The 23323-nt window shown below is 41.2% G+C and overlaps 1 protein-coding gene across 3 annotated transcripts in view; it reads left to right on the forward strand.

Moving 5' to 3' along the window:
- Positions 1–23323, forward strand: part of LOC126169222 (titin homolog) — a 220317-nt gene that overhangs the window by 179139 nt on the left and 17855 nt on the right. For all 3 annotated transcript variants that reach the window (XM_049920623.1, XM_049920624.1, XM_049920625.1), the window contains exons 8-9: positions 1023–1278; positions 11392–11587. In XM_049920623.1, the coding sequence (XP_049776580.1) occupies positions 1023–1278; positions 11392–11587 (452 nt within the window). The remainder of the gene's footprint in view (positions 1–1022; positions 1279–11391; positions 11588–23323) is intronic.

Here is a 23323-nt window from a genome sequence, read left to right on the forward strand (position 1 = left end):
GACTGGGTATAACGAATGCCCGGTGAACGTCGTTTGCCAGCGTGTGTAGTGCCAACAGTAAAATTCGGAGGCGGTGGTGTTATGGTTTGGTCACGTTTTTCATGCATTGGGCTTGCACCCCTTGTTGTTTTGAGTGGTATTATCACAGCACAGACCTACACTGATGTTTTAAGCACCTTCTTGATTCCCAGTGTTGAAGAGCAATTCGGGGATGGCGATTACAGCTTTCAAGAAGATCGAGAACATGTTCATAATGCACGACCTGTGGCGGAGTGGTTATACGACAATAACATCCCTGTAATGGACTGGCCTGCACAGAGTCCTGTTGTGAATCCTATAGAACACCTTTGAAATGTTTTGGAACGCCGACTTCGTGCCAGACCTCACCGACCGACATCGATACCGCTTCTTAGTGCAACATTCCGTGAAGAATGGGCTACAATTCCCCAAGAAAGCTTATAGCCTGCGAGAGTGGAAGCTGTCATCAAGGCTAAGGGTGCGCCAATACCATACTGAATTCCAGCATTACCGATAGAAGGCGCCACGAACTTGTAACTCATTTTCAGCCAGGTGTCCGGATACTTTTGATCACACAGTGTATCTTTGTGTTTGAATACTCATGCCCATACCGCTTCAGTGTATTAATACTGGAGTGGAAATAATGAAATGCGGTTTTTCGTCAGGATACACGTTTAGTTTAATTCTATTTAAATATCGCCAATGGTAGGGTTTTCTCCTTAGTTTTTTGCCTACAAATGGGATGTATTGGGAGTATTTTTCTCTTTCTGATTGGTGCTCTACGCATGAAAATAAAGTAAATTGAGAGACCATAAACAGCTAACAGTGAGATACAAAAAGCATGCAAAGAAGTCAATGATAAGGAAATAATTTTCGGCCGGCCGGTAACTCAGAGCATGAGCAGTAGCGAGGCAGAAGGGAGCGAGGGGTACGTGTTCCAGACTGTTCGCTTCAGCGTTCTTCCCAGCTGTGCACCTGCTGGACACCCCGTCCACCTGTTGCAGCTGGGCAGCCCCCACCACTCGCGGCCCGCGACCCGCCTGGGCCCCCAGATGGTGGACGGGCTGAACATGCTGGTGATGATGCTGCCCGGCGCTGCCGTCACCTACATGGGAGAGGAGATCGGCATGAGGGACACCCGTGTGTCCTGGGAGAAGACCAGGGACCCCATGGCGCTGGACGACGGCCGCAAGCACTACGACGAGGTCTCCAGGGACCCCGCGCGCACGCCGTTCCACTGGGACGACAGCCAGAGCGCGGGTACGTTGACCCAGGTACCAGGGCCAACTGGCACAGATCAACTGCAGATACCCTGTCCAAAAAACATGTACTTTTATTTTTTTACAATTATTAAATACTTTTCATTTAACGTGCTGAATTACTCGTACTGTCTGACAATATTTTAGTTCGTCAACTTAAGCACTATATGTTGTAGTTGTTGTTGTGGTCTTCAGTCCTGAGACTGGTCTGATGCAGCTCTCCATGCTACCCTATCCTGTGCAAGCTTCTTCTTCTCCCAGTACTTAGTGCAACCTACATCCTCCTCAATCTGCTTAGTGTATTCATCTCTTGGTCTCCCTCTACGATTTCTACCTCCACGCTGCCCTCCAATAATAAATTTGTGACCCCTTGATGCCTCAGAACATGTCCTACCAACCGGTCCCTTCTTCTTGTCAAGTTGTGACACAAACTCCTCTTCTCCCGAATTCTATTCAATACCTCCTCATTAGTTATGTGATCTACCCATCTAATCTTCAGCATTCTTCTGTAGCACCACATTTCGAAAGCTTCTATTCTCTTCTTGTCCAAACTATTCATCGTCCACGTTTCACTTCCATACATGGCTACACTCCATACAAATACTTTCAGAAACGACTTCCTGACACTTAAATCTATACTTGATGTTAACAAATTTCTCTTCTTCAGAAACGCTTTCCTTGCCATTGCCAGTCTACATTTTATATCTTCTCTACTTCGACCATCATCAGTTATTTTGCTCCGCAAATACCAAACTTCTTTACTAATTTAAGTGTCTCATTTCCTAATCTAATTCCCTCAGCATCACCCGACGTAATTTGACTAAATTCCATTATCCTCGTTTTGCTTTTGTTGATGTTCATCTTATATCCTCCTTTCAAGATAAAGCACTATATACACGTCTGATATTGTCAGCATGAGGGCGATCTGTAGTATTACGAATACTGAGTATATTTTCAACTCACAAGATCACTAAAATCATATATTCGTGTAGATTACCTGTTTCGGCAGTTCTTTGTTGCCATCTTCAGATGTATGTTTACATCATTATACAATCTTCTCCTTCAGCATAGTAGGTGGTGCTATACAATGAATGTCCATGTTGGTGCCATCAGTCGTATAAGTTGGCAAGTCAATTAAAGTAACAGCTACGTACACACATCTTATTGTGCCGATCACAATTGCTCATATTCATCACCACTTTACAAAGTTGTGAGCACTTGTAATCGGCGCAGTAGCATCTGTCTACATAGGCGTTATTTTAATTGACATGACGACTTCTATCATGGCTCACGATAGTAACATCGAAATTCATTGTGTAGCACCATTTACTGTACTGAAGGAGCATATTGTCTAATGATGTAAACACACACACGAAGACGGCAACATAGAACTACCGCATCTGGTAATCGATATGAATAAATGATTTTAGCGGTACTGGCAATTCATAATTTATGCAGTGTTCAATTTAAGCACTAACAGATGTGGTGAAGTTTGATTTTTGAAACCTTTTCTGGCCGACATAATAAACATTAGTGAAGGCATTAAAACTAGCGTCCACAATAGATGCTTATGAGCTCTATTTTTAAGTGTCTCGGCTGGATTAAAGTTACCTTTTTTTACCCTGCATCGCGGAAGGTGATAGGAAAGTTTGTTTTACGACTATGGCCTCTGACACCTATCTGGAGCTCACATCCAGAATGCTTCGTCCTTTGTCACACTGTGGTTTGTACAGATGCTGAAGTGCATCATCTCAATACAGGTTGATTCAAAAACAGAAATCATCATTTCAGATATACACGCTGTTTGTTTTAACAACTAAATATCTCGAAACCGATGGATTGTACGAGAACAATGTTGTAGGTCAAACGTTAACATTAGTAAACGGGATATCCTATCTTTCCTACAACTGACCACCCCTGCTGCGGGGGTGAGGTCAACGTCGTAGTTTCATGGAAGTCTATTTACTGCATACTCGGATTCTTCGTCATTAAATACGTACGGTTGACTCAAACCATTGTTTCTCATTCGCGGCAGATTTCTCTGTAATTGACCATTATCAAGTGTGTCTCTTTTTGCAACTAAGGACTAACGCATATCATTCTACATTTCATTTACGATGTAAATATAAAAGTTTGTTTTATAACGGCTGATATTCATATTCAGACGTAGCTTGGCTGTTGCGAATTTGATTGTATAGTAGTAATAATGTGGCTAGCAATTGAAATTTCTAGAAAATAAGGTACATGTATGGCAAAGTAGTTTTGTATTCGCTATGAGTTGATTGAGGTGAGACCCCAACCCATGGAATGCTTGATTTTTTTATGTTTTTCCAACCAATTGCCGTAACTCCCGCGCTGGCCGCTATACGGCTACCGCCACCACCAGAAGCATTGTAATAAGGTAAAATGTGCATGAAGTAATAGTGTCAGGCGCACCTGTCATGGATACTCAATGAAGTAAAAAAAAAAAAAAAACCGACTGGTGTGACGCAATTAGACTCACCGAAATCAACCACCCCAATGTTGAGAGGCAAGGGAATTCACTGATACCATGCATCCCGATGGTAACAGAAAACTATTACATACATCCACGTCCTAGATCACACTAAACACAGTTTCTACGCAGACATTAAAATAGTTGACCATATTGCACTTTACAATCAAATTTGTAACACTAAAGTAAATTTCGAACATAAATCTCGACCGTTAGAACACCAAGGTTTGCGTTTACATTGTAAATCATATGCAGATTCCAACGTCTCAGTTCTTAATTGCAAAAACGGGCATACCTGATATTTGTGAATTACTGCAGCATCTACTAGAATCCTAACATGTCATAAAAATAAGGGGTTCCCATTTGAAAATACAAAACTGATCCTGTCGACTCAGGTGGGGTGAGAAGGAGGTGGCCATTTGTAACACAGACAGTTGTTCCCCTTAGCTAATATTAACTTTTCACTTACAACATTTTTGTTTTGTACGATTCTCCGTTTTCGAGACATTTAGTTGTCTCAAGCTGAAACGGACATCCTGTATATTTCTTACATATAGACCATCAAAGACGTTGATTACAGATTGTGTGCTGAAATAGTGGGTTTTCTAGTTTTCGCTTTCAAAAGAGTGATATTCTTCCATCAGTTCGTTGCCCATACAGACGACGTTCAAAATGTCCACCTCTTTCTTGAACAAAGACCTCAAATCGATGTCTCATGGGCTTGCGGACACGATCCCAAGTTCCAAGAATATTGCGAATTTTATGGCAACCTGCCACATTTATATTACAAAGGAATTCCGTGTCAGGCACCGAAGACGAATACATAAATGATTTCAAATGGCCGCACAAGTAGAAATCCTTAGGGTTCAAATTTGTGAACTTGGAGGCCAAGCAATTGAGCGACCTCTACCTATCCATCGATCAGAAAACATTTGGTCGAAGTACGGGTGAGCAGTATTATTGAAGTGCGCAGGAGAGCCACCATGCAAGGAGTGAGCTTGTTGACGAATGATCAGTGGAGTGTCATCCAAAACATGCGCTATGGTGTTTACCAGGAAGTTCATATCTGCCTGCCTTGTAAATCTGTTAACAACTACATGGGTACAACTGGCCAATCACCAACGATACTGGGCCATGTGTTGAGGGGAAGCTGCACTTGGTGATGAGATGGAACAATTGTACTTTCCAAGTGTGCAAGTACGTAATATCACCTCATGTGACCTGCACTTCACCTATGAATAATGCTAAGACAGGAAAATTGCGCGCTGCTGCAAGAGTCCCCGACAGAACGTAAATAGTACAGGGCAATCTGCTGGTGACGGGCCTGTACACTTGCAAATGACAGCGAATCAACTGTTTCTCTCGCAACAGTCTCCAGACAGTCGTATGATTAACATTCATTTGCAACACTGTCCTTCGTGTGCTGATAGGAGGAGTCGTATGTATCTCCTCTACATCTGGAGTTGTGGATCTTTGTAGTCCACTCTCCAGACCAGGAAGTGTAAAATTTCCACAAGCGCACAGACGGCAATGGAAACTTTCAAATGCCTTCCAGTCTTGATATATGCAATGTTTGTACAAACGGCAAGCCCGTGTGGCATTGCTGTGCGCCTTACCTTAGAACGAGTGCATTGATGCCAGCTCCTGATATTTGTCATCTTCACAATAAATTTCACTGGGTTCCTTACCACCTCTGGCTACAGTATAATGGCAAGCATTATGAACTTAAGTCACGTAACGAAACCGAAGTTGACTCTACCAAGGCCAAAATCAAACTGTTTTACAACGTTAACAACAGTCAAAACATTTTGCAGTATTCGTTTTTTTATCTGTACAACCATAATCGCCACAGGAGATGTGGTTCAACCTAAGACTTCTTGTTGTAATGGATGGCCGTTGACCAGGTAAATACTGAATCTGACGACGTGAAATTCCTGTATCACATGAAGCGCAACCTTCCATGCTCGCCAGACCTCCACAACATCCAAACAAATTCTGTATCACTATAAAGCTCAGCTACCTGCTTCACGATATATGATCTCAAAAATTCGTTATTAACTATGCACAGCTAACCCTAATCGAATTTGAACTTTCCAGAAATCTTAAATACTTATTTTTCATTAGATTAAGAACCATTTGTGTTCCATAACTTTCACAACTCTTAAAACTGTCCACGTTACTTCCTCATTTATGTAGAACTTAGTAAGTAATGCATTATGCATAGTTTTACATTTTAAAACTGTGATCAAATTGTATATTTTGCATTTAAGTTCCAAACTATTAGCTTACCATAAGATGGGTTATACAACCCACACACACACACACACACACACACACACACACTCATATATATATATATATATATATATATATATATATATATATATATATATATATAGCTTGACTTTAGAACAAATGAATGAAACATGTACACTCTTGACATGTGTGATTAAGTATATTCACAATGCCATATACCTTTTGGGTTTTCCGTAGTCTTATTAAGTTACTGTTAATCTTTTACGGTTTATATAAATATTTCCTGTTATTTAACATTGACTACAAATGTATTACATTTGTTCATCATTTTATGAATGAAGTGAAATCTGATTTTATAACAACTTGTAGTTTGTTTCACACAAATGGTTACCTTTTTGTAACTATTACATGAGTTAGTTTTCTCCTTTTAAGTAAATCATTTTGATTTAGTGTCCACTGTCTGATGTCCATTGTCTGATGTAAATACTATTCTTAATAATCATATTTTGTTTACTAGATCTGTCTCTTAAAATTATTTCGCACAGAATGAATTGTACCCTAATACAGAATAGCACTTCTTTCTATTCATTATTTTGGGGTTTTGTACCTTTATGGTTTCACTTCATTGTCATTTGAGTGAAATAGTGTTATTTAATAATCTATTTAATTTAAAGATTTTTATAAATATTCCTTACATATTACAAGCTTATTCCGGGGCTATATAGGCTTTCTACCGACAGTTATGTAGTATCAACCACTTCTGGCCTTATTGAGGACACTCTAACCTCTGTCATATTGCCCTTGCAGGTGACTTTATAAGAACCAATGATGCCTTAAAATTCTTGGTAATCTTATACCCATCACTAAATCGTAAATGAGACCCCTATTCTAATTCAGTTCAGCAATTTATAATATTTCCCACATCTGCTATTTACTTACAGTCATGTATGGCTTAAACGTAATGTTGTCTAACTTCAGTGATGCACTTTATTTTAATGAAAAGTACAAATTATTATTACACAAATATTAAACACAATACATACATTGCAATTTACTGGAAATTTTTGCTTCTTGAAGAGCAAAGTTTATTGGCTACACAGTACATCATCATATATTTCTACTAAGTCTCATATCATTAACAAAATGTATATTCAACTTTAATGTCTTTTGTTCGGTCTCATTAAAGTGTTTGACTGTTATCATCATGGAAGTTTCTTACCCACGATAAAACTGTCATATCAAAGAGTGCTCAATTATCGATTCCTATGAGTTATGAGGTACAAGATGATAGTTGCAAATTATACTGAATCCCTATGTAACAACTAACAATTAAATAGATAACAAGTAAGCAAGTGTCAAATGTACAAAAATAACAATAAATCGCAATTTACTAGTTACATGAGAAGTGTTACAGTTGCTGTCAGCTTGAGATATTAAAGTTTACTCTTTCTATATCACATGGAATTCTTGATACCACTTATACTTTTTTCTTTTTTCCGAACGAGCCGTTTTCCTCGAAGCATCTATTATTTTGTTAGTGATGATTTTCCAATCATGATTAATATTATTATTGCTATTATTATTATTGTTATTATTATTATTATTATTATGGTTATTCTCTATAATAAATCGCAATTTACTAGTTACATGAGAAGTGTTACAGTTGCTGTCAGCTTCAGATATTAAAGTTTACTCTTTCTTTATCACGTGGAATTCTTGATACCACTTAAATTTTTTTCTTTTTTCCGAACGAGCCGTTTTCCTCGAAGCATCTATTATTTTGTTAGTGATGCTTTTCCAATCATTATTAATATTATTATTGCTATTATTATTATTATTACAATTATTTCCTTTTTTTGTTATTTAATTTATTCACCTCTTATGGGAGAAGGTGAACTTTCATGGGCATAAATTTAAGTCATCCATCTTTCACTCCTTAAATATAAAATCGAATGCTATTTCGCATAAAAGGAATAAATATTTCCATCGAAATTTGTATGTTAATATCGTGGTCATGATGACGACAATGATCCTGAATGATATTACCACTGATGTTTTTGTTGTAAGATGCAGATAATGGTACTTGAAACGTTTTTTGACATGAAGTACATGAGCCAGGAAAGGTTGTTTGCGAGTGATAAAATTGAAAATGATGTGGAGGTATCAATAAGCGACCGGCGGGTTCCAATGTTGGGATAGGGGTCATATGAGCATTGATGGACAGGAAAAATAGTTGCTGCTATTACATGACTATGCTGATTATGTCACAGTTGTGGGAACGAAAGGAGAGGAAGGAAGACCTTATTTTGGTAATGAGGGTACGTAACTAACTTTGACAGGAAGAATTTATGATGTGGAGATAAGAGTTAATTAAAATCGTCTTAGGTATGTGCTCAGGGGCTGCTGAGATGTGTATTTCGTAAAGTATGATAATAGAGACGGATCAGAGCACCAGAGACAGAAATAAGAGATGAAACAAAAGGGCTTTTGGTCAAGTTTTGAGAGTTATTGCAACGTCCTCCCACTGGCCTTAGCGCCAGGGCTCTTCCACTAATTATTTTCTGGTATAATTAACGAGCACATTCTGTTCTTACGTATAATATGCTTATGATTTCTACCCGAACCCTTTTATTTCCATTTCCCCTTTTTGGACTAAATTGGAAACCAATTGATAAGAGTAGAAGAGGAAAAGAATGCTACTGTCTTTGAAGTACCGATTTCAGTGATCTTGAAAGATTCAAAGAGACTACAAACATTCCAAATATCTTTCCCTCTCACAGTACATAAATATTTTATGTTAATTGTAAGAGCTATAGAACAGAAACCACATAAGAATGGAGATTTTAATTTGTTTAGAAAAAATTGTAACAAATAATCCTTCTAAAAATATTTTATTTGTTCCATATAGTTTGTGAAGCTCTTACTTCTTCTTGCTTTGACCCAATAAATTTAAAAAAAGTTAAATATTGTTTTTCATATTTTTATATGCTTCTGAATTATATTTGTATTCAGTCTTGAGTGAGGTGGATTAATTTACTCATGTCGTTTCGAATATGTTCTCGATTGAGACTAATGCTTCATCCATCAACAGATGCAATACACTGACCAGTAAAGTCGCTGTGAGAACCCGTAATATTTCGAGCTTGATGTGAATCGAAACAAATTGTATATATGTAAAAATTAAGCAGTAGATTACTAGTTTTGTTAGGTTTTGCTATACTAAACAAAGCACGCATTTAAATTTCAAATTTGAGAAGTGTTCTGGATAATCAAGTGGAAACCCTCACTTTTGGACATACTGTGGATTCACTTTCTAATATGCTCAGAGGCATTTACACCTACAAGACTGCATCAACTCGAGAGCAACCTGATAACTGCTCAGTGCCCTGTTATGTTATTAGTGTCCTAACTATGATTTAAAGTATTAGCTATTCGTTAACGGCTCGTTTGCATCTGTTCTTACTTCTTGGTTATTCCACTAAGAGGTTCGTGAATTTCTAACATAATATTCCTTTATAATCGGTAGCATGACTTCGAAACCAATCGCAACATCCAAGTCTCGAAATAAAAGTGACTGCTATCAAGATAAATGATGGCGCTTTGAACCCAAGGTTTGACTAATACTGCGGCGATAGCAGACTTCGTCTCCGTTGGCCAAGGTCGGCGTGGCGATTAAATGGCAGTGTTGTGACATCACCAACAGTCGGGCCATCTTACTTGAGGCGTAAAGCTGTCTATAACGAATACTTAACAGACGAAATATTCAGAACTGCCACTATGAAAACGTATACGTCGTTTTCAGTTATTGGCTGTTGTGAAATTGGGGTGATTGTAGAAAACGTTTTTGGGCTCCCTGGAGTTACAGTGCTTTATTGTTGTTCATTTATACCACTGAATGGCTAAAGTTCACCGAAGCGCACTGCATCTGATGCCGGTAGTCACATGTTGAAGCATGTGCGGTGGTTTTACTTCCAGATAGTCCTACTAGAAACGGCTTCTTGAGGCCCTACATAGCAATCTACGGCGATGTGGCTAACAGTATACCGTCTATTGCCACACATGGCTCCGTTCGCCAAACACTTGCGGTCGTCCTGTGTCGCAATTTGCGTGAATGGAAACATTGCCTCTGCGATACTGAGGATCAACTCTAGCTGTTGTTGACATTGGAATCCCGAATTCGTGTGTAATTTCCGATACGCTCTGACAGGTGCCTCTTGTTCAGTGTCTGTTAACTCGTCACATGCTGCCGTGTTCACTTCACAGCTGTCTGTAAGCGATTGGTCAGGTACCGCGTCGACATTCGCGAAATACACCAACATTTCGGCGTCGTACAGGACACGTATTGAATTACCACAACTCTTCTTATGACTCTTTGCCTCTCAATCAACGTAATACCTTGACCTATGTAATATTTCTTTTATAGTGTTCTTCAAAGTAGTTTTGTCGTATGTTTCAAATGCTTAAAATGCAATGGTGTGCTACGGTAATTGTCTAGAAATAATTTATCACCAAGGCATTTTCACTTGGCGACTTAGAAAGAGTCTTCTCCTACATTTCCTGCTGTTAATACTCGTGCAGGTACCAAAATTAGCATCATTAGTTGTTGGTGTTATCCTCCTTGATGTACAGAAGAGCATGTAGCACATTTGTGTTATTTTATGTATTTAGTTATTGTAACTAAGTGAGGCACTACTTTCAGAGAACCATTCATTAATTCTTGGTAAAATGTTATCAACAATTTGTGTCCCCTGCGAAAAGGAGCAATTGCATCGAGTGGAACTTCGTTGACGTATACAAGGTGGTCCAATGATAATGGCCGGGCGAAATATCTCACGAAATAAGCATGAAATGAAAAAACTACAAATAACGAAACTTGTCTAGCTTGAAGGGGCAAACCAGATGGCGCTATGGTTGGCCCGCTAGATGGCGCTGCCACAGGTCAAACTGATATCAACAGCGTTTTTTAAAATAAGAACCCCCATTTTTTATTAAATATTCGTGTAGTACGTAAAGAAATATGAATGTTTTAGTTGGACCACTTTTTCGCTTTGTGATAGATGGCGCTGTAATAGTCACAAACATATGGCTCACAATTTTAGACGAATAGTTGGTAACAAGTAAGTTTTTTAAATTAAAATACAGAAGGTAGGTACGTTTGAACATTTTCTTTCGGTTGTTCCAGTGTGGTATTTCGTGAGATATCTGGGCCGGTCACGATCAATGGACCACCCTGTAGAAGTAGACCCAAAATTATACCTTGCATGCCTCCATTCGTAAATTCTTCCCAGTCACTGAAACTGTGCCCCATACAAAGATTACTTAGAACCAACTGCTGAACCTAGACCCGTGTGCTCTCATGTGCAGGCTTCTCTACGAGCGTCGACACGTGGCTGCCGGTGAGCAAAGACCACAGCGTGCTGAACCTGGAGAAACAGCTGGAGGAGGCGGGCAGCCACTGGAGGGTGTACCGTATGATGGCCAAGGCCAAGAACCTGAAGGCGCTCAGGGAAGGCCGCCTGCGCACCGTGCCCATAAACAAGTGGGTCTTCGCCCTCGTCAGGTGGGTCCGCACAACACATTACAGCATTTTTCCTTTTTATTCTTTGTGTAACGTTATTTCCTCCTCCGTACCTCAGGCGACTGGACGATGAACTATCCTGGTACATCTTTTATTCGAGCAGCAGCTCTACTCTATCAGTGTTGTGACAACACACAGTGTGTCCTAGTCGCGCTAGGACTGGTTACGTGAAATTCTGAACAGCGATGATATCTCTTGGCGAGATGCTGCGTCAACATCCTTGAACTTTCTGAAACAGCTGCGTAGGTCACCCTGGCTGCGAATGTAACAGTGTGCATCAGACACTTGCCCGAAAATAGCGGTGGAGTAGTAAGGCAAGATCTAATTTTTTGAGTCCTCTATCATTTGTACCCGAGAATTCATCGAATTCGACACGAATACCGAGAGGTTCCTGGTGACTCCTCCACGCCAACAGCACAGCTCACATAGCGAAATGTATCGACAACAGTATTAATAACATTTATATCACTGTATTCAACTATTCTAGATATTTAGAAAGATATTAACAAAAAATTCTATTTTTATTAAACACTAGCTTCTGTATTACTGTATATACACATTGTGTCCCAGTTCCGTTCTGACAGTGGCTATGAAAAATAAAAGTCACAGATTATGTGCGAGTTTCCGGCCATTAACCACATCACATTCTTGGATCACCTGCCGTATTCATCGGATTTGGCCACAGCTGACGTCTGTTCCCCAAATTCAAGTTGTGAATAATAAGACACTGTTACGATGCACTTAAGGACGTGCACGCAAATTGTGCTCCAGTACTAAATTTAACTCCAAAAAAGGACTACAGTGACTGTTTCGAATCACTTGTAAAATGATTTCAGCTGTGTATTGATTCAGGGGGAGACTGTTTTGAATTTAGTGAAAATAATCTATGACTTATTTTTCATAGCCACTGTCTTTCCGGAAGTGGGACACACTGTGTATATAGAGACTTGCATAAGACGTAACATTCCTTTTATTTCGTGATCGGTTGAACAGACTGTTTTGATGCACTTAAGGACGTGCAAGAAAATTGTGCTCCAGTACTAAACGCAACTCAGAGAAAGGACTATACTGACTGTTTCAAAAAACTTTTCAAATGATTTCAGCTCTGTATTGATTCAGGGGGAGATTATTTTGAATTTAGTGAAAATAATCTATGACTTTTATTTTTCATAGCCACTGTCTTAACGGAAATGGGATACAGTGTGTATCTTTCATAATCGGTTTAACAGTCTGAAATAAAGTTTTCAGTGAATGATAATACGCACAGGACACTTAATTTTCTTGGGCTGTTAACCAACTCAGCTATCGTATCAATCGAGATACAGAAGCTAGTGTTTAGTAAAAATAAAATTTTTAAAAATAATGTCTTTCTAAATATTTTAAATAGTTCAGTACAGTGATATAAATCTAATTAATATTGTTGTCGATACTTTTCGAAAAAATACCCGAGAAATGTCTAAAAGTGCAAATCAAAAATCTAAAAACTAAGCTAAACTCCTTCCGAACAGGCCGTGAAGGCCAAACGGTACCGACCGGCTGCCGTGTCATCCTCAGCCCATAGGCGTCACTGGATGCGAATATGCAGGGTCTTGTGGTCAGCACACCGCTCTCCCGGCCGTATGTCAGTTTCCGAGACAGGAAAAACTGCAAATCAAGGTGGCCGCCAACGGCTATAACCGTGTAAACACCGCCAAGTGGCGCTCTCATGCCAGGCTCGGTCACTGTAAAAAGCCTTCTGAGTGTATACTTGTTTCCACAAAAGCTATTCACTTAAACACGACGACGTACATACATTTGAAGAAATTTCCCATAGTGCCATCCAATATGTTGAAAGTCAGCCGATACTTCCTTTTAGAAAACTCGTAGCCGCGCGGGGTAGCCGCGCGGTCAGGAGCGCCTTGTCACGGTCCTTGCGGCTCCCCCCTTCGGAGGTTCGAGCCCCCTGTCGAGCATGGATGTGTGTGTTGTCCATACCGTAAGTTAGTTTAAGTTAGATTAAGTAGTGTGTAGGCTTAGGTACCGATGACCTCAGGAGTTTGCTCCCATAAGACCGTACCACAAATTTCCAAAATTTCAGAAACTCGTAGTTGATCCTGTATCTTTGGAATGTGGGTTAGGAGAAAGCAAATCTCCCTGCTGCACATAACAACAGATCCTGGCACGAGATCCCCACTCGTTGTATTTGCACCGAAACAGCCAATCCCGGTAGCCTTTTCTTTTAGTATGAGGATGTTTCTCGGATACTTTGCAAAAAGTTTTGACAGCAACAACAAGAAGCTTTATATCACTAAGCCTATCTGTTGACAAGTTTTCCATTGCTCTTAAGAAAGTGTGTTACTGCATTTAAAAAGCCATATTTGCATCAATATCTCGGACTGTACAAGATATGATGTAATTATGTTCCCTCTAAACTGATCAGTCAAAACATTTTGACGACTGTCCACCACGACGTTGCATGCCACGGTCTAAAAATGGGGAAATCCACTGAGATAAGCAACTTTGACAAAGGGCATATTATTGTTATGCTAAGGCAGTAAACGCGTATCTCGAACACAGCGAAGCTGTTCGAATGTTCGCATGCTACTGTCGTGAGCATCTACGGATAGAAAGGCAGTGAAAATACCACTAGGCGTTGAATGATTGGACGTCCCACGACTCTTCACAGAACGTGGGGGTTGACCGCTCTGTACAGTAGGATAGATGTTGATCTCTGGCGTCTCTGCTCATCTCTTTGGTTGATCAGTGTACATATTACAATTCGCCGAAAACCTCGTTTGTAATCTTAAACCGGTTAAGAAGTAAAATGAGTGTTACCTCTTGAGCTATAGCAGTATCTGTGCAGCACTCTATTTTGCGGGATTAAGGGTGGGCGTTTGGAAACGTAAGAAGTAAGTCAACGAAACTTTACAGACATGCAGTTTACTACTTGGAAAAAAAATACTGTTATGCTAGATACTGCCAGCAACCGTGAGAGTGGTGGGTGGTACGAAAGAGATTGAACATAAAAACAGGCGATGATTTTGGATCACCGAAGGAATCTGAAGCAAACTTTGTACACGTACGGCTTTATACCTGGGGGAAAATGCTATGGAGCTGAGACACCTACTGCTTAACTAGGAAACGTGTGGAGAATCTGAACAAAATTTTGTGCACGTACTACCGAGAGCATAATATTGTAGAGTGAGACACACCTAGCACATCGAAGAGCATATGATGGTGAAAAGGGCGTGCCATGTAAAAATAAGCTCAACTCTGGGATGCTGTTTCACCCAAATTTTGGTGCACATAAGACTACATAATTGGAATTGAAAGTGAAATTGTTGGGAATAGAGTGACGAGTAAAATTTTTATTAAAACGACCCAATATTAGTCTTGAATATATTTTTCTATTTTCTAGGATGACTGCTGACAGTCCCTATCACGTTTAATCCCATGTGTTGTGTTTATATGTAATATTCAGTGATACTAACGTATATACATAACGATCTTCATTGTGCTTTTTGTTGAAACATCAAATATATATGAAGCGTAAGTGTGAAGCATCGAGGAAAATAAATACTCTTGTACCCATTGATAGCGGATGTAAGCTTTTGAAACGCATCACGGAAGGAGGTAGGCGTGTCTGACACAGAATTTGTGTACTTCTTGCGCCACCCGAATTGGTAGTAATATACCGCCTTATTTAAAAGTTATGGCAAGCAAGAGTTGTTCAGGACGTAGAGACCAGGACAATGTTCCTGACAAAGAACTTGTTGCACCGTGCTATTTAAGAAGACATTTATCACTTAAGCAATCGTCAAATTGTACGTGAAATGCATAGTACGAAGTGCAAGGCCCAACGAAATTAAAGGTCTACTTTTACGAAGCCCCGTAAGTGTCTTCCATTGCGAAGCGGAAGTCTGATACTTGGCTCAAAGGTGCCTACAACCTTCCTCTGTGTCGGTGCAAAAGCGCGACGCCCTTGTGTTCAGCGAGGCTTCAAACAGCAAGATGATGACAAATGTGAAAAATGACCATAGCTCAGAAATTCATGTGAGCTTTAAGGTGGGTTAATGATGTCACATTAGCACCAAGTTTCATGGACGTGCCACGCGATTGGAAATGTCGCCATACTTCCTGTTACCCACATTTAAACTCTTCTTTAAAGTTGTAGAGACCACGTTTACTATGTTGCAGCACCAGTTGGTGGTGGTCTTCGAAAACGCCTCCTGGAGCACAACCCATACCCAAAATACTTGGGGGTCATTTTATACCTTTAAGAACCATTTAGAAATAAAGTGAACACCAGAACTGGTACTGGGTCAGAATGGGATGCAAATGCAGATACTCTTCGTACTGGTATATTGGCATTCGTTTACTTCACGGCAGAATACTGTGCTCCAGTATGAAGAAATAGTGCGTATGTACGTATACTTGACGTCAGATTGCATCAAGCAATGAGGATAAACACTTGCAGTACTAAATCTACACCACTTCCATAACTGGCGGCATTACGTAATGTTGCAGCCCCATCAATAAGACGAGAAGCAGCAGTAATACGAGAGTTTGAAAGGTGTTTCACTCACCAGAACCCATTTCTATAAAATCAACTACACAATACACCTCCCAGAAGACTCAAATCTAGAAATCCACTATGACCAAGCAAGATGCGCCTCCTGTGTGTGGTGTTCGTCAAGAATGGAAACAGGCTTGCCAGAAGTTTCCTCCGATTAATTCTCGTGTTATAACTGACCCTAATTAACGTGTGAATGGATTTGGTCTTCCCGGAAACTACGGACACTCCTAAATCGATTCCATGCAGGGCATGGAAGATGTGGTACCTGTTTGAATGAATGGGGGTTCAAAGATGCCCCGACTATGTGTGACTGTGGTCATCGTGTGCAAACTAAGCAGCATGTCATTGAAGAGTGGGTACTACGAAAATTTCCTTGTGGAGTCAGCGAGCTGCATTTGGTGATACAAAGGGCTGTAGAATGGTTAAGAGACCTAGATATTCAGTTATAATATTTTCTCTAGATTGTTTGTTTGCTTGTTTATATTACGTACATTTTGTGTAAATTTTACCTTTTATATATGAAGTCTTCAAATATGCCGTAAAATGTCATTATAAACTATATGAATAAACGAATAAACCCCTTCACGCGCGGAATGGCCGCGAGGTTAGAGGCGCCATGTCACGGACTGCGCGGCCCCTTCCGCTGGAGGTTCGAGTCCTCTCTCCGGCATTTGTGTGTGTGTGTTGTTGTTGATGGCATAAGTTAGTTTAAGGTAGTTAACCAATGTGTAAGTCTAGGGACCGATTTCCTCAGCAGTTTGAAATCTTAGGAATTCAAACATACAAATCCCTTGCTTTTGCTGCCTCTGCGATGGAGGTCAGAACAGCATTCAAATAACGTGGTTTTCTTGCGAGTGGGTGGGGGAAACATTTCAGACTCAACACTGCTCAGAATCGACAGGTAAAGGCCTCGGAAGGTGGCGCAAAGAGCGTCAATGAAACCACGCCGTCCCTTGGGGCGTTGATTGCCACACATTTCGCCGTCGAGAACGAAAGCCTGCCTTGTGATGAGCAACAAGACGACGCTCCTGTCAAAGTTCGTCATTGTTACCACCCCCTGTGCATTTAAACCCCGCTCTGAGGGCACCATGGGCCTGGAACGCCATTCAACTTGATCTGACGCCCTTGGAGTGTATTTTTGCCCTAGTATATAAGGTGACCCACTATGGACCATGTAAAACCATTTGTCGAAATTTGAATGGGACTCGAAGCAGCAAAGGGGTTTGTGCTTTCTCAGTGCTTCTGTTTTGTACCCTCCCGTGGCGTGATCGGGGTGGGGCGATAATACAGTATGACGTGCGCATGAATGTCACGAGACGAAATTGGTGCCGATGTTTGTTACAGATTCATTTTTAAAGTGCTCAACAAAGGTGCACGGGGCCACCAACACGTTTTAATACACGCACGTGATAATGTGGCACTCCCCTTCCCTCCCCCCCCCCCCCTCATCTTTACCATGATCACGTTACAGAAGAGTAAAAAACAGAAGGGCTGAAAAAGTACTTTAGAAATGAAGTTAAACAAATAATGAACAAGAATCTTTTAACAAGTTTCAGGTACTCAACGATATGTTTGTTATGCATAAAAATTAGTAATACATAGTTGTAAACTCCCAAAAAATGTCAAATAATTACACGCGAGCGTAAAATTTAAGTATCGGAAACATTCAGAGACTGACTGTATCTTCTCCACAGTGAGATAAATTTTGCATAAGCACAGTAACAACATTAATAAAATTACAGAGTTGTGCAGACATTTTCAGCATCGCATTCGGGAGCACGACGGTTCAAAACCGTGTCTGGCCATCCTGATTTAGGTTTTCCATGATTTCCCTACATCGCTTCGGGCAAATGCCGGTATGGTCCCTTTGAAAGGGTACAGCCGATTTCCTTCCCAGTTCTTCCCCAATCCGAGCTTATGCTCCGTCTCTAATGACCCCGTTGTCAACGGGACGTTAAACACTAATCTCCTCCTCCTCCTTCTCCTGACATTTTACGAGATACCATGGAGTGAAAAGTATTTAATTTGATTTGCATCACCAGCGGTGTTACTAAAAATGAACTGCTTGTATGACGTGATTGTTATTGTTTTAGCGGACAAGGCAAGCAAGTTGCGATTACAAGGGTTATGAAATTACATCTTAATTAAACTTGAAAAAGCAAACAACAAAATTCATTATACCGAAAATGCGTACTCGAAGTCACTTAATTAAGACTCGAGACACTGTTCGTTGCACCTCACCCTGTTCATACTGTAACATTAAGTACTGTTTTGGTTCATTGGGACACAGAAAGAATTTAAAATGGATCTCACAAGGAGTACATGGGTCAGAAGTGATCTCGATACGTTTCAATCCAGAGTTTTTTGTACGCCTCTTTAGGAAAGCACCAGTTTGTCTGTTGATACACAGTTATTAACTGTAAATCACCACAACAACACTCCATTTCTAATAAAAGCCCCTCTGACTATATGTTCGTAAATGTCACTTGTTGCCAATATCAGCTGAGGACCATGAAGTACGCATACGTGTCAAAAATATTGCAACTTTTACTATCAACTCAACTGTATCCATAGTTCATCAGTTCATGAAAACCGAATATGTAGTTCAGTGTGAGAAATCTGTCATTGCAGTAAATGTCCTCTCCGTTCGTAGTTCGTGTTAGATATAATACCCATTTCAATTAATACACTGTAGTCACAAAAGTCATGGGTAGCTATATGCACACATACGAGGGTGAGTCAAATGAAAACCTTAAATATTTTTTTAAATATTATTTAATGTGCAGAAGTGGTACAAAGCTGCATCACTTTTCAACATAATCTCCCTCACGCTGTACGCAAGTCCTCCAGCGCTTTTGAAAGAGCATAAATTCCTTTAGAAAAAAATTCTTTTGGTAGTCCGCGGAACCATTCATGCACTGCGTGGCGTACCTCTTCATCAGAGCGAATCTTCTTTCCTCCTATTGCGACTTTGAGTGGTCCAAACATATGGAAATCACTTGTGGCAAGGTCTGGTGAGTATGGTGGATGAGGATGACGCTCAAAACGGAAGTGAACCCAGGTTTCGTCCCCAGTAACGATTCTTGCAAGGAAGCCACCACTTTCTCGTTCAAAGCGCCGAAGAAGTTCTTCACAGGCGTCAGCACGTCGTTCTCTCATTTCAGGAGTCGGTTGTCGTGGCACCCATCTTGCAGACACTTTGTGGAATTGGAGCACATCATGCACAATGTGATGTGCTGACCCATGACTAATCTGTAAACATACTGCAATGTCATTCAGTGTCACTCGGCGGTTTTCCTTCATTATGGCTTCAACTGTTGTAATGTTACGTGGAGGCACAACTCGTTGTGCATGACCTGGACGAGGAGCATCTTCCACTGAAATGACACCATTTGAGAACTTCCTACTCCATTCGTAGACTTGCTGCTGTGACAAACATGCATCACTGTACTGAACCTTCATTCGTTGATGAATTTCTGTAGGTTTCATACCTTCACTACGCAAAAACCGAACAACAGGACTCTTTTCTTCCCTGGTGCAAGTCGCAAGTAGGGCGGCCATCTTTTTAAAAAAAAAAATGGTTCAAATGGCTGTGAGCACTATGGGACTTAACATCTATGGTCATCAGTCCCCTATAACTTAGAACTACTTAAACCTAACTAACCTAAGGACAGCACACAACACCCAGCCATCACGAGGCAGAGAAAATCCCTGACCCCGCCGGGAATCGAACCCGGGAACCCGGGCGTGGGAAGCGAGAACGCTACTGCACGACCACGGGATGCGGGCGCCATCTTTATACTGATACTGTGACGGTATGCGTGCATCTGCACTATGCTGCCACCTACAGGCCATTGTGCACGCTGTTTGTAGCACGCTTACCAACTTACAGGATAACGTCACGAAATTTCTATTTAAGATTTTCATTTGACTCACCCTCGTAAATATGGCTGTAGTATCACGTACACAAGGAATGAAAGGGCAGTGCGTAGGCGGAGCTGTTATTTGTATTTAGTCGATTCATGTGAAAATTGCCCGACGTGGTTGTGGCCGCACGACCGGAATTAACAGACTTTGCATGCGGAGTGGCAGTTGGAGCTAGAGGCATGGGACAGTCCATTTCGGAAATCGTTAGAGAATACAATATTCCGAGGTCTACAGTGTCAAGAGCGTGCCGAGGATACCAGATTTCAGTCGTTACCTCTCACCACGAACAACGCAGAGTCCGGCGGCCTTCACTTAACGACCGAGAGCACCGGCGTCTGTCTAGAGTTGTCACAGCTAACACACAGTAATACTACGTGAAATAACCGTGGAAAGGAATGTGGGACGTACGACGAACGTATCCGACTGGACAGTGCGGCAGAATTTGACGCCAGTGGGCTATGGCAGTGGACAACTGAAGCGAGTGACTTTTCGAACAGCACAACATCGCCCGCAGCGCTTCTCCTGGGCTCGTGACCATATCTGTTGGAAAACCGTGGCCTGGCCAGATGAATCCTGACTTCAGTTGGAAAGAGCTGATGTTTGACTTTGAGTGTGGCGCAGATCCCACGAAGCCATGGAACCGAGTTGTGAACAAGGCACTGTGCAAAGTGGTGATGGCTCCATGATGCTATGGGATGTGTCTGCATGGAATGGACTGAGTTCTTTCGTCTAACTGAACCGATCACTGACTAGAAATGGCTATGTTTGGCTACCTGGAGACCATTTGGAGCCATTCATAGACTTCATGTTATAGATGACAAAGCGCCATGTCACCGGGCCACAACTGTTCGCGACTGGTTAGAAAAACATTCTGGACAGTTCCAGTGAATGATTTGGGCACTCAGATCGCTGAACATGAATCCAATCATACATTCATTGGACATAACAGAGACGTCAGTTGCCGGCCGGAGTGGCCGTGCGGTTCTAGGCGCTGCAGTATGGAACCGAGCGACCGCTACGGTCGCAGGTTCGAATCCTGCCTCGGGCATGGATGTGTGTGATGTCCTTAGGTTAGTTAGCTTTAATTAGTTCCAAGTTCTAGGCGACTGATGACCTCAGATGTTAAGTCGCATAGTGCTCAGAGCCATTTGAACCATTTGAACACGTCAGTTCGTGCACACAATCCAGCATCGCTAACACTCTCACAAGTACAGACGTCTATAGAGGCAGCAGAGTTCGATAATTATTCACGGGGCTTCCAACGACTTGTTCAGTCTCTGCCACGTTGAGTTGCCATACTACACCCGGCGAAAGGATGTCCTACACGCTATTAGGAGGTATGCCATGACTTGTCAGCTCAGTGTATATGTCCTCTCACTCGCATAAGTTATGTCCTGTCAGGAAGGTTACAAAAGACTGCGTGAATCGATCGGAATAGTGTTCGAAAATACGGCAGCAGATCTTGTCTCGTGGGCAGCAATGAATATAAACTATCCCAGTGCAGATCCCACTCAAACCTTGTCATTAAAACAGTAGAAGTTCATCACATCACATGGACAACAAAACATGATTATTGTTCCACTGAAGGCCCTATGTATTCATTAACAGCTCAGCAGTAAATGTTCCCTGTGTTTTTGCTACATGACTGCAGTAGGCAAGTAGGGGAGTGGGTTTTCCACAGAAAATGGACGGCTTACCTTTAAATTTTCCTTTGAGACGTGTCCATACCGGCGCCTAACAGTCTGTCAGGGGCGGTGCAGGTAAATTGGATCTCGGTGGCGGGGAGAGGGGGAGGGGGGCGCACAGGTGCGAGTGTGGCGTGGAATGTCTGATCGGGAGAAAAGATCGCGCTTGTGGCTGCATTAGTGAGGCCAGCTGTGTATTCTGGAGACTCGTAGCTCGTCCCGCCCCTAAAGGGCGGTGACTGTAGCACCAGCTGTGTCAACTGCGTCTAACTCTTGTTGGCGCTCTGCACAGCAACAGAGTCACCACGCTCAGTGCTCGTCTTCGCGTATGCCCCGCATGCGTACTGTCTCGCATTTCCTCAAAGAAATTTTAACCAACGTGTGTAGTCTACCGTCATTAATATAAAATATTCCAAAATCTTCAAACATTGAATAATGGCATTTCGTAATGAAATCCAACACTAGTTTATAGATTTGTTTATCCAAAAGTTAAAATGTTACTTACGTTCATCATAGATTCTAATCAATCTTTACAGAAATAGAATTTACAGTTTGAGATTTTGATTGGACCATTATCCCATTAACAGTATAACATAAGATTGTAACAACTCATTTAATATTTATAACATGTTTAGGTTATGGGTAAATTAGGTAAGATTGCCTGCAAAATGGTTCAAATGGCTCTGAGCACTATGAGGTCATCAGTCCCTTAGAGCTACTTAAACCTAACTAACCTAAGGACATCACACACATCCATGCCCGAGACTGGGTTCGAACCTGCGACCGTAGCGGTCGCGCGGTTCCAGACTGAAGAGGCTAGAACCGCTCGGCCACTTCGGCCGGCGATTGGCTACAGGTAGGGTCCTTATGTTGCTGTTCGTCATCCTCATTCACGCTATCATACTTCTACATCCACTAAATCATTTATCCCAAGATACTGTTGCAGATGTCTCCTTATTACTTCACTGTGTCTCCATTTGTCTCTGTCATCCTTGAATTTCTAAAATAAAGCGTAAGCGGAGATTTCTGTGGGTCCCACTATGCATCTGCACGAAAAAATACATCTACCAATACATTAAAAGTTAAGAAAAGTCACTGTTTTCTCTCGTTCTCCTGCTAACGTTTCAGTTCATCTCTCCTCAACGTAAATATCTCACAGTCAATAAAAAACATCCATTAATTACAATTTCCTCGTTTAGTTGCAACATTGTATCAAAACATCGTTAACACAAAAATGCACATACGGGTCACTTCCCCACAATCTCTTAGAATATGTTATCCCACATATCAATCATCGTAATTTACCATCGGGTTGTCTTGAAGTGATTCTTATTTATTAACTTTTCCGTCTTGGAGTGTACCTTAATTTGTCCGTGGATTCCTCATGTTTGTACGAGAGGTTTTTAATAAGTAATGAGAAAATTTAAGTTCAAAAATCGCGGGGTTTGTTGTAGGACATCTTGAAATATTTCCGCTTCAGCCCCTATACTTCATGAAGTATAGGGAGCAAAGAAGCAAAGAAGGACCATTCTGTGTGGAATAGCTTGCGCG

Source organism: Schistocerca cancellata, chromosome 1 (assembly GCF_023864275.1).
Source record: "Schistocerca cancellata isolate TAMUIC-IGC-003103 chromosome 1, iqSchCanc2.1, whole genome shotgun sequence".
In the NCBI taxonomy this organism is placed as follows: Eukaryota; Metazoa; Arthropoda; class Insecta; order Orthoptera; family Acrididae; genus Schistocerca; species Schistocerca cancellata.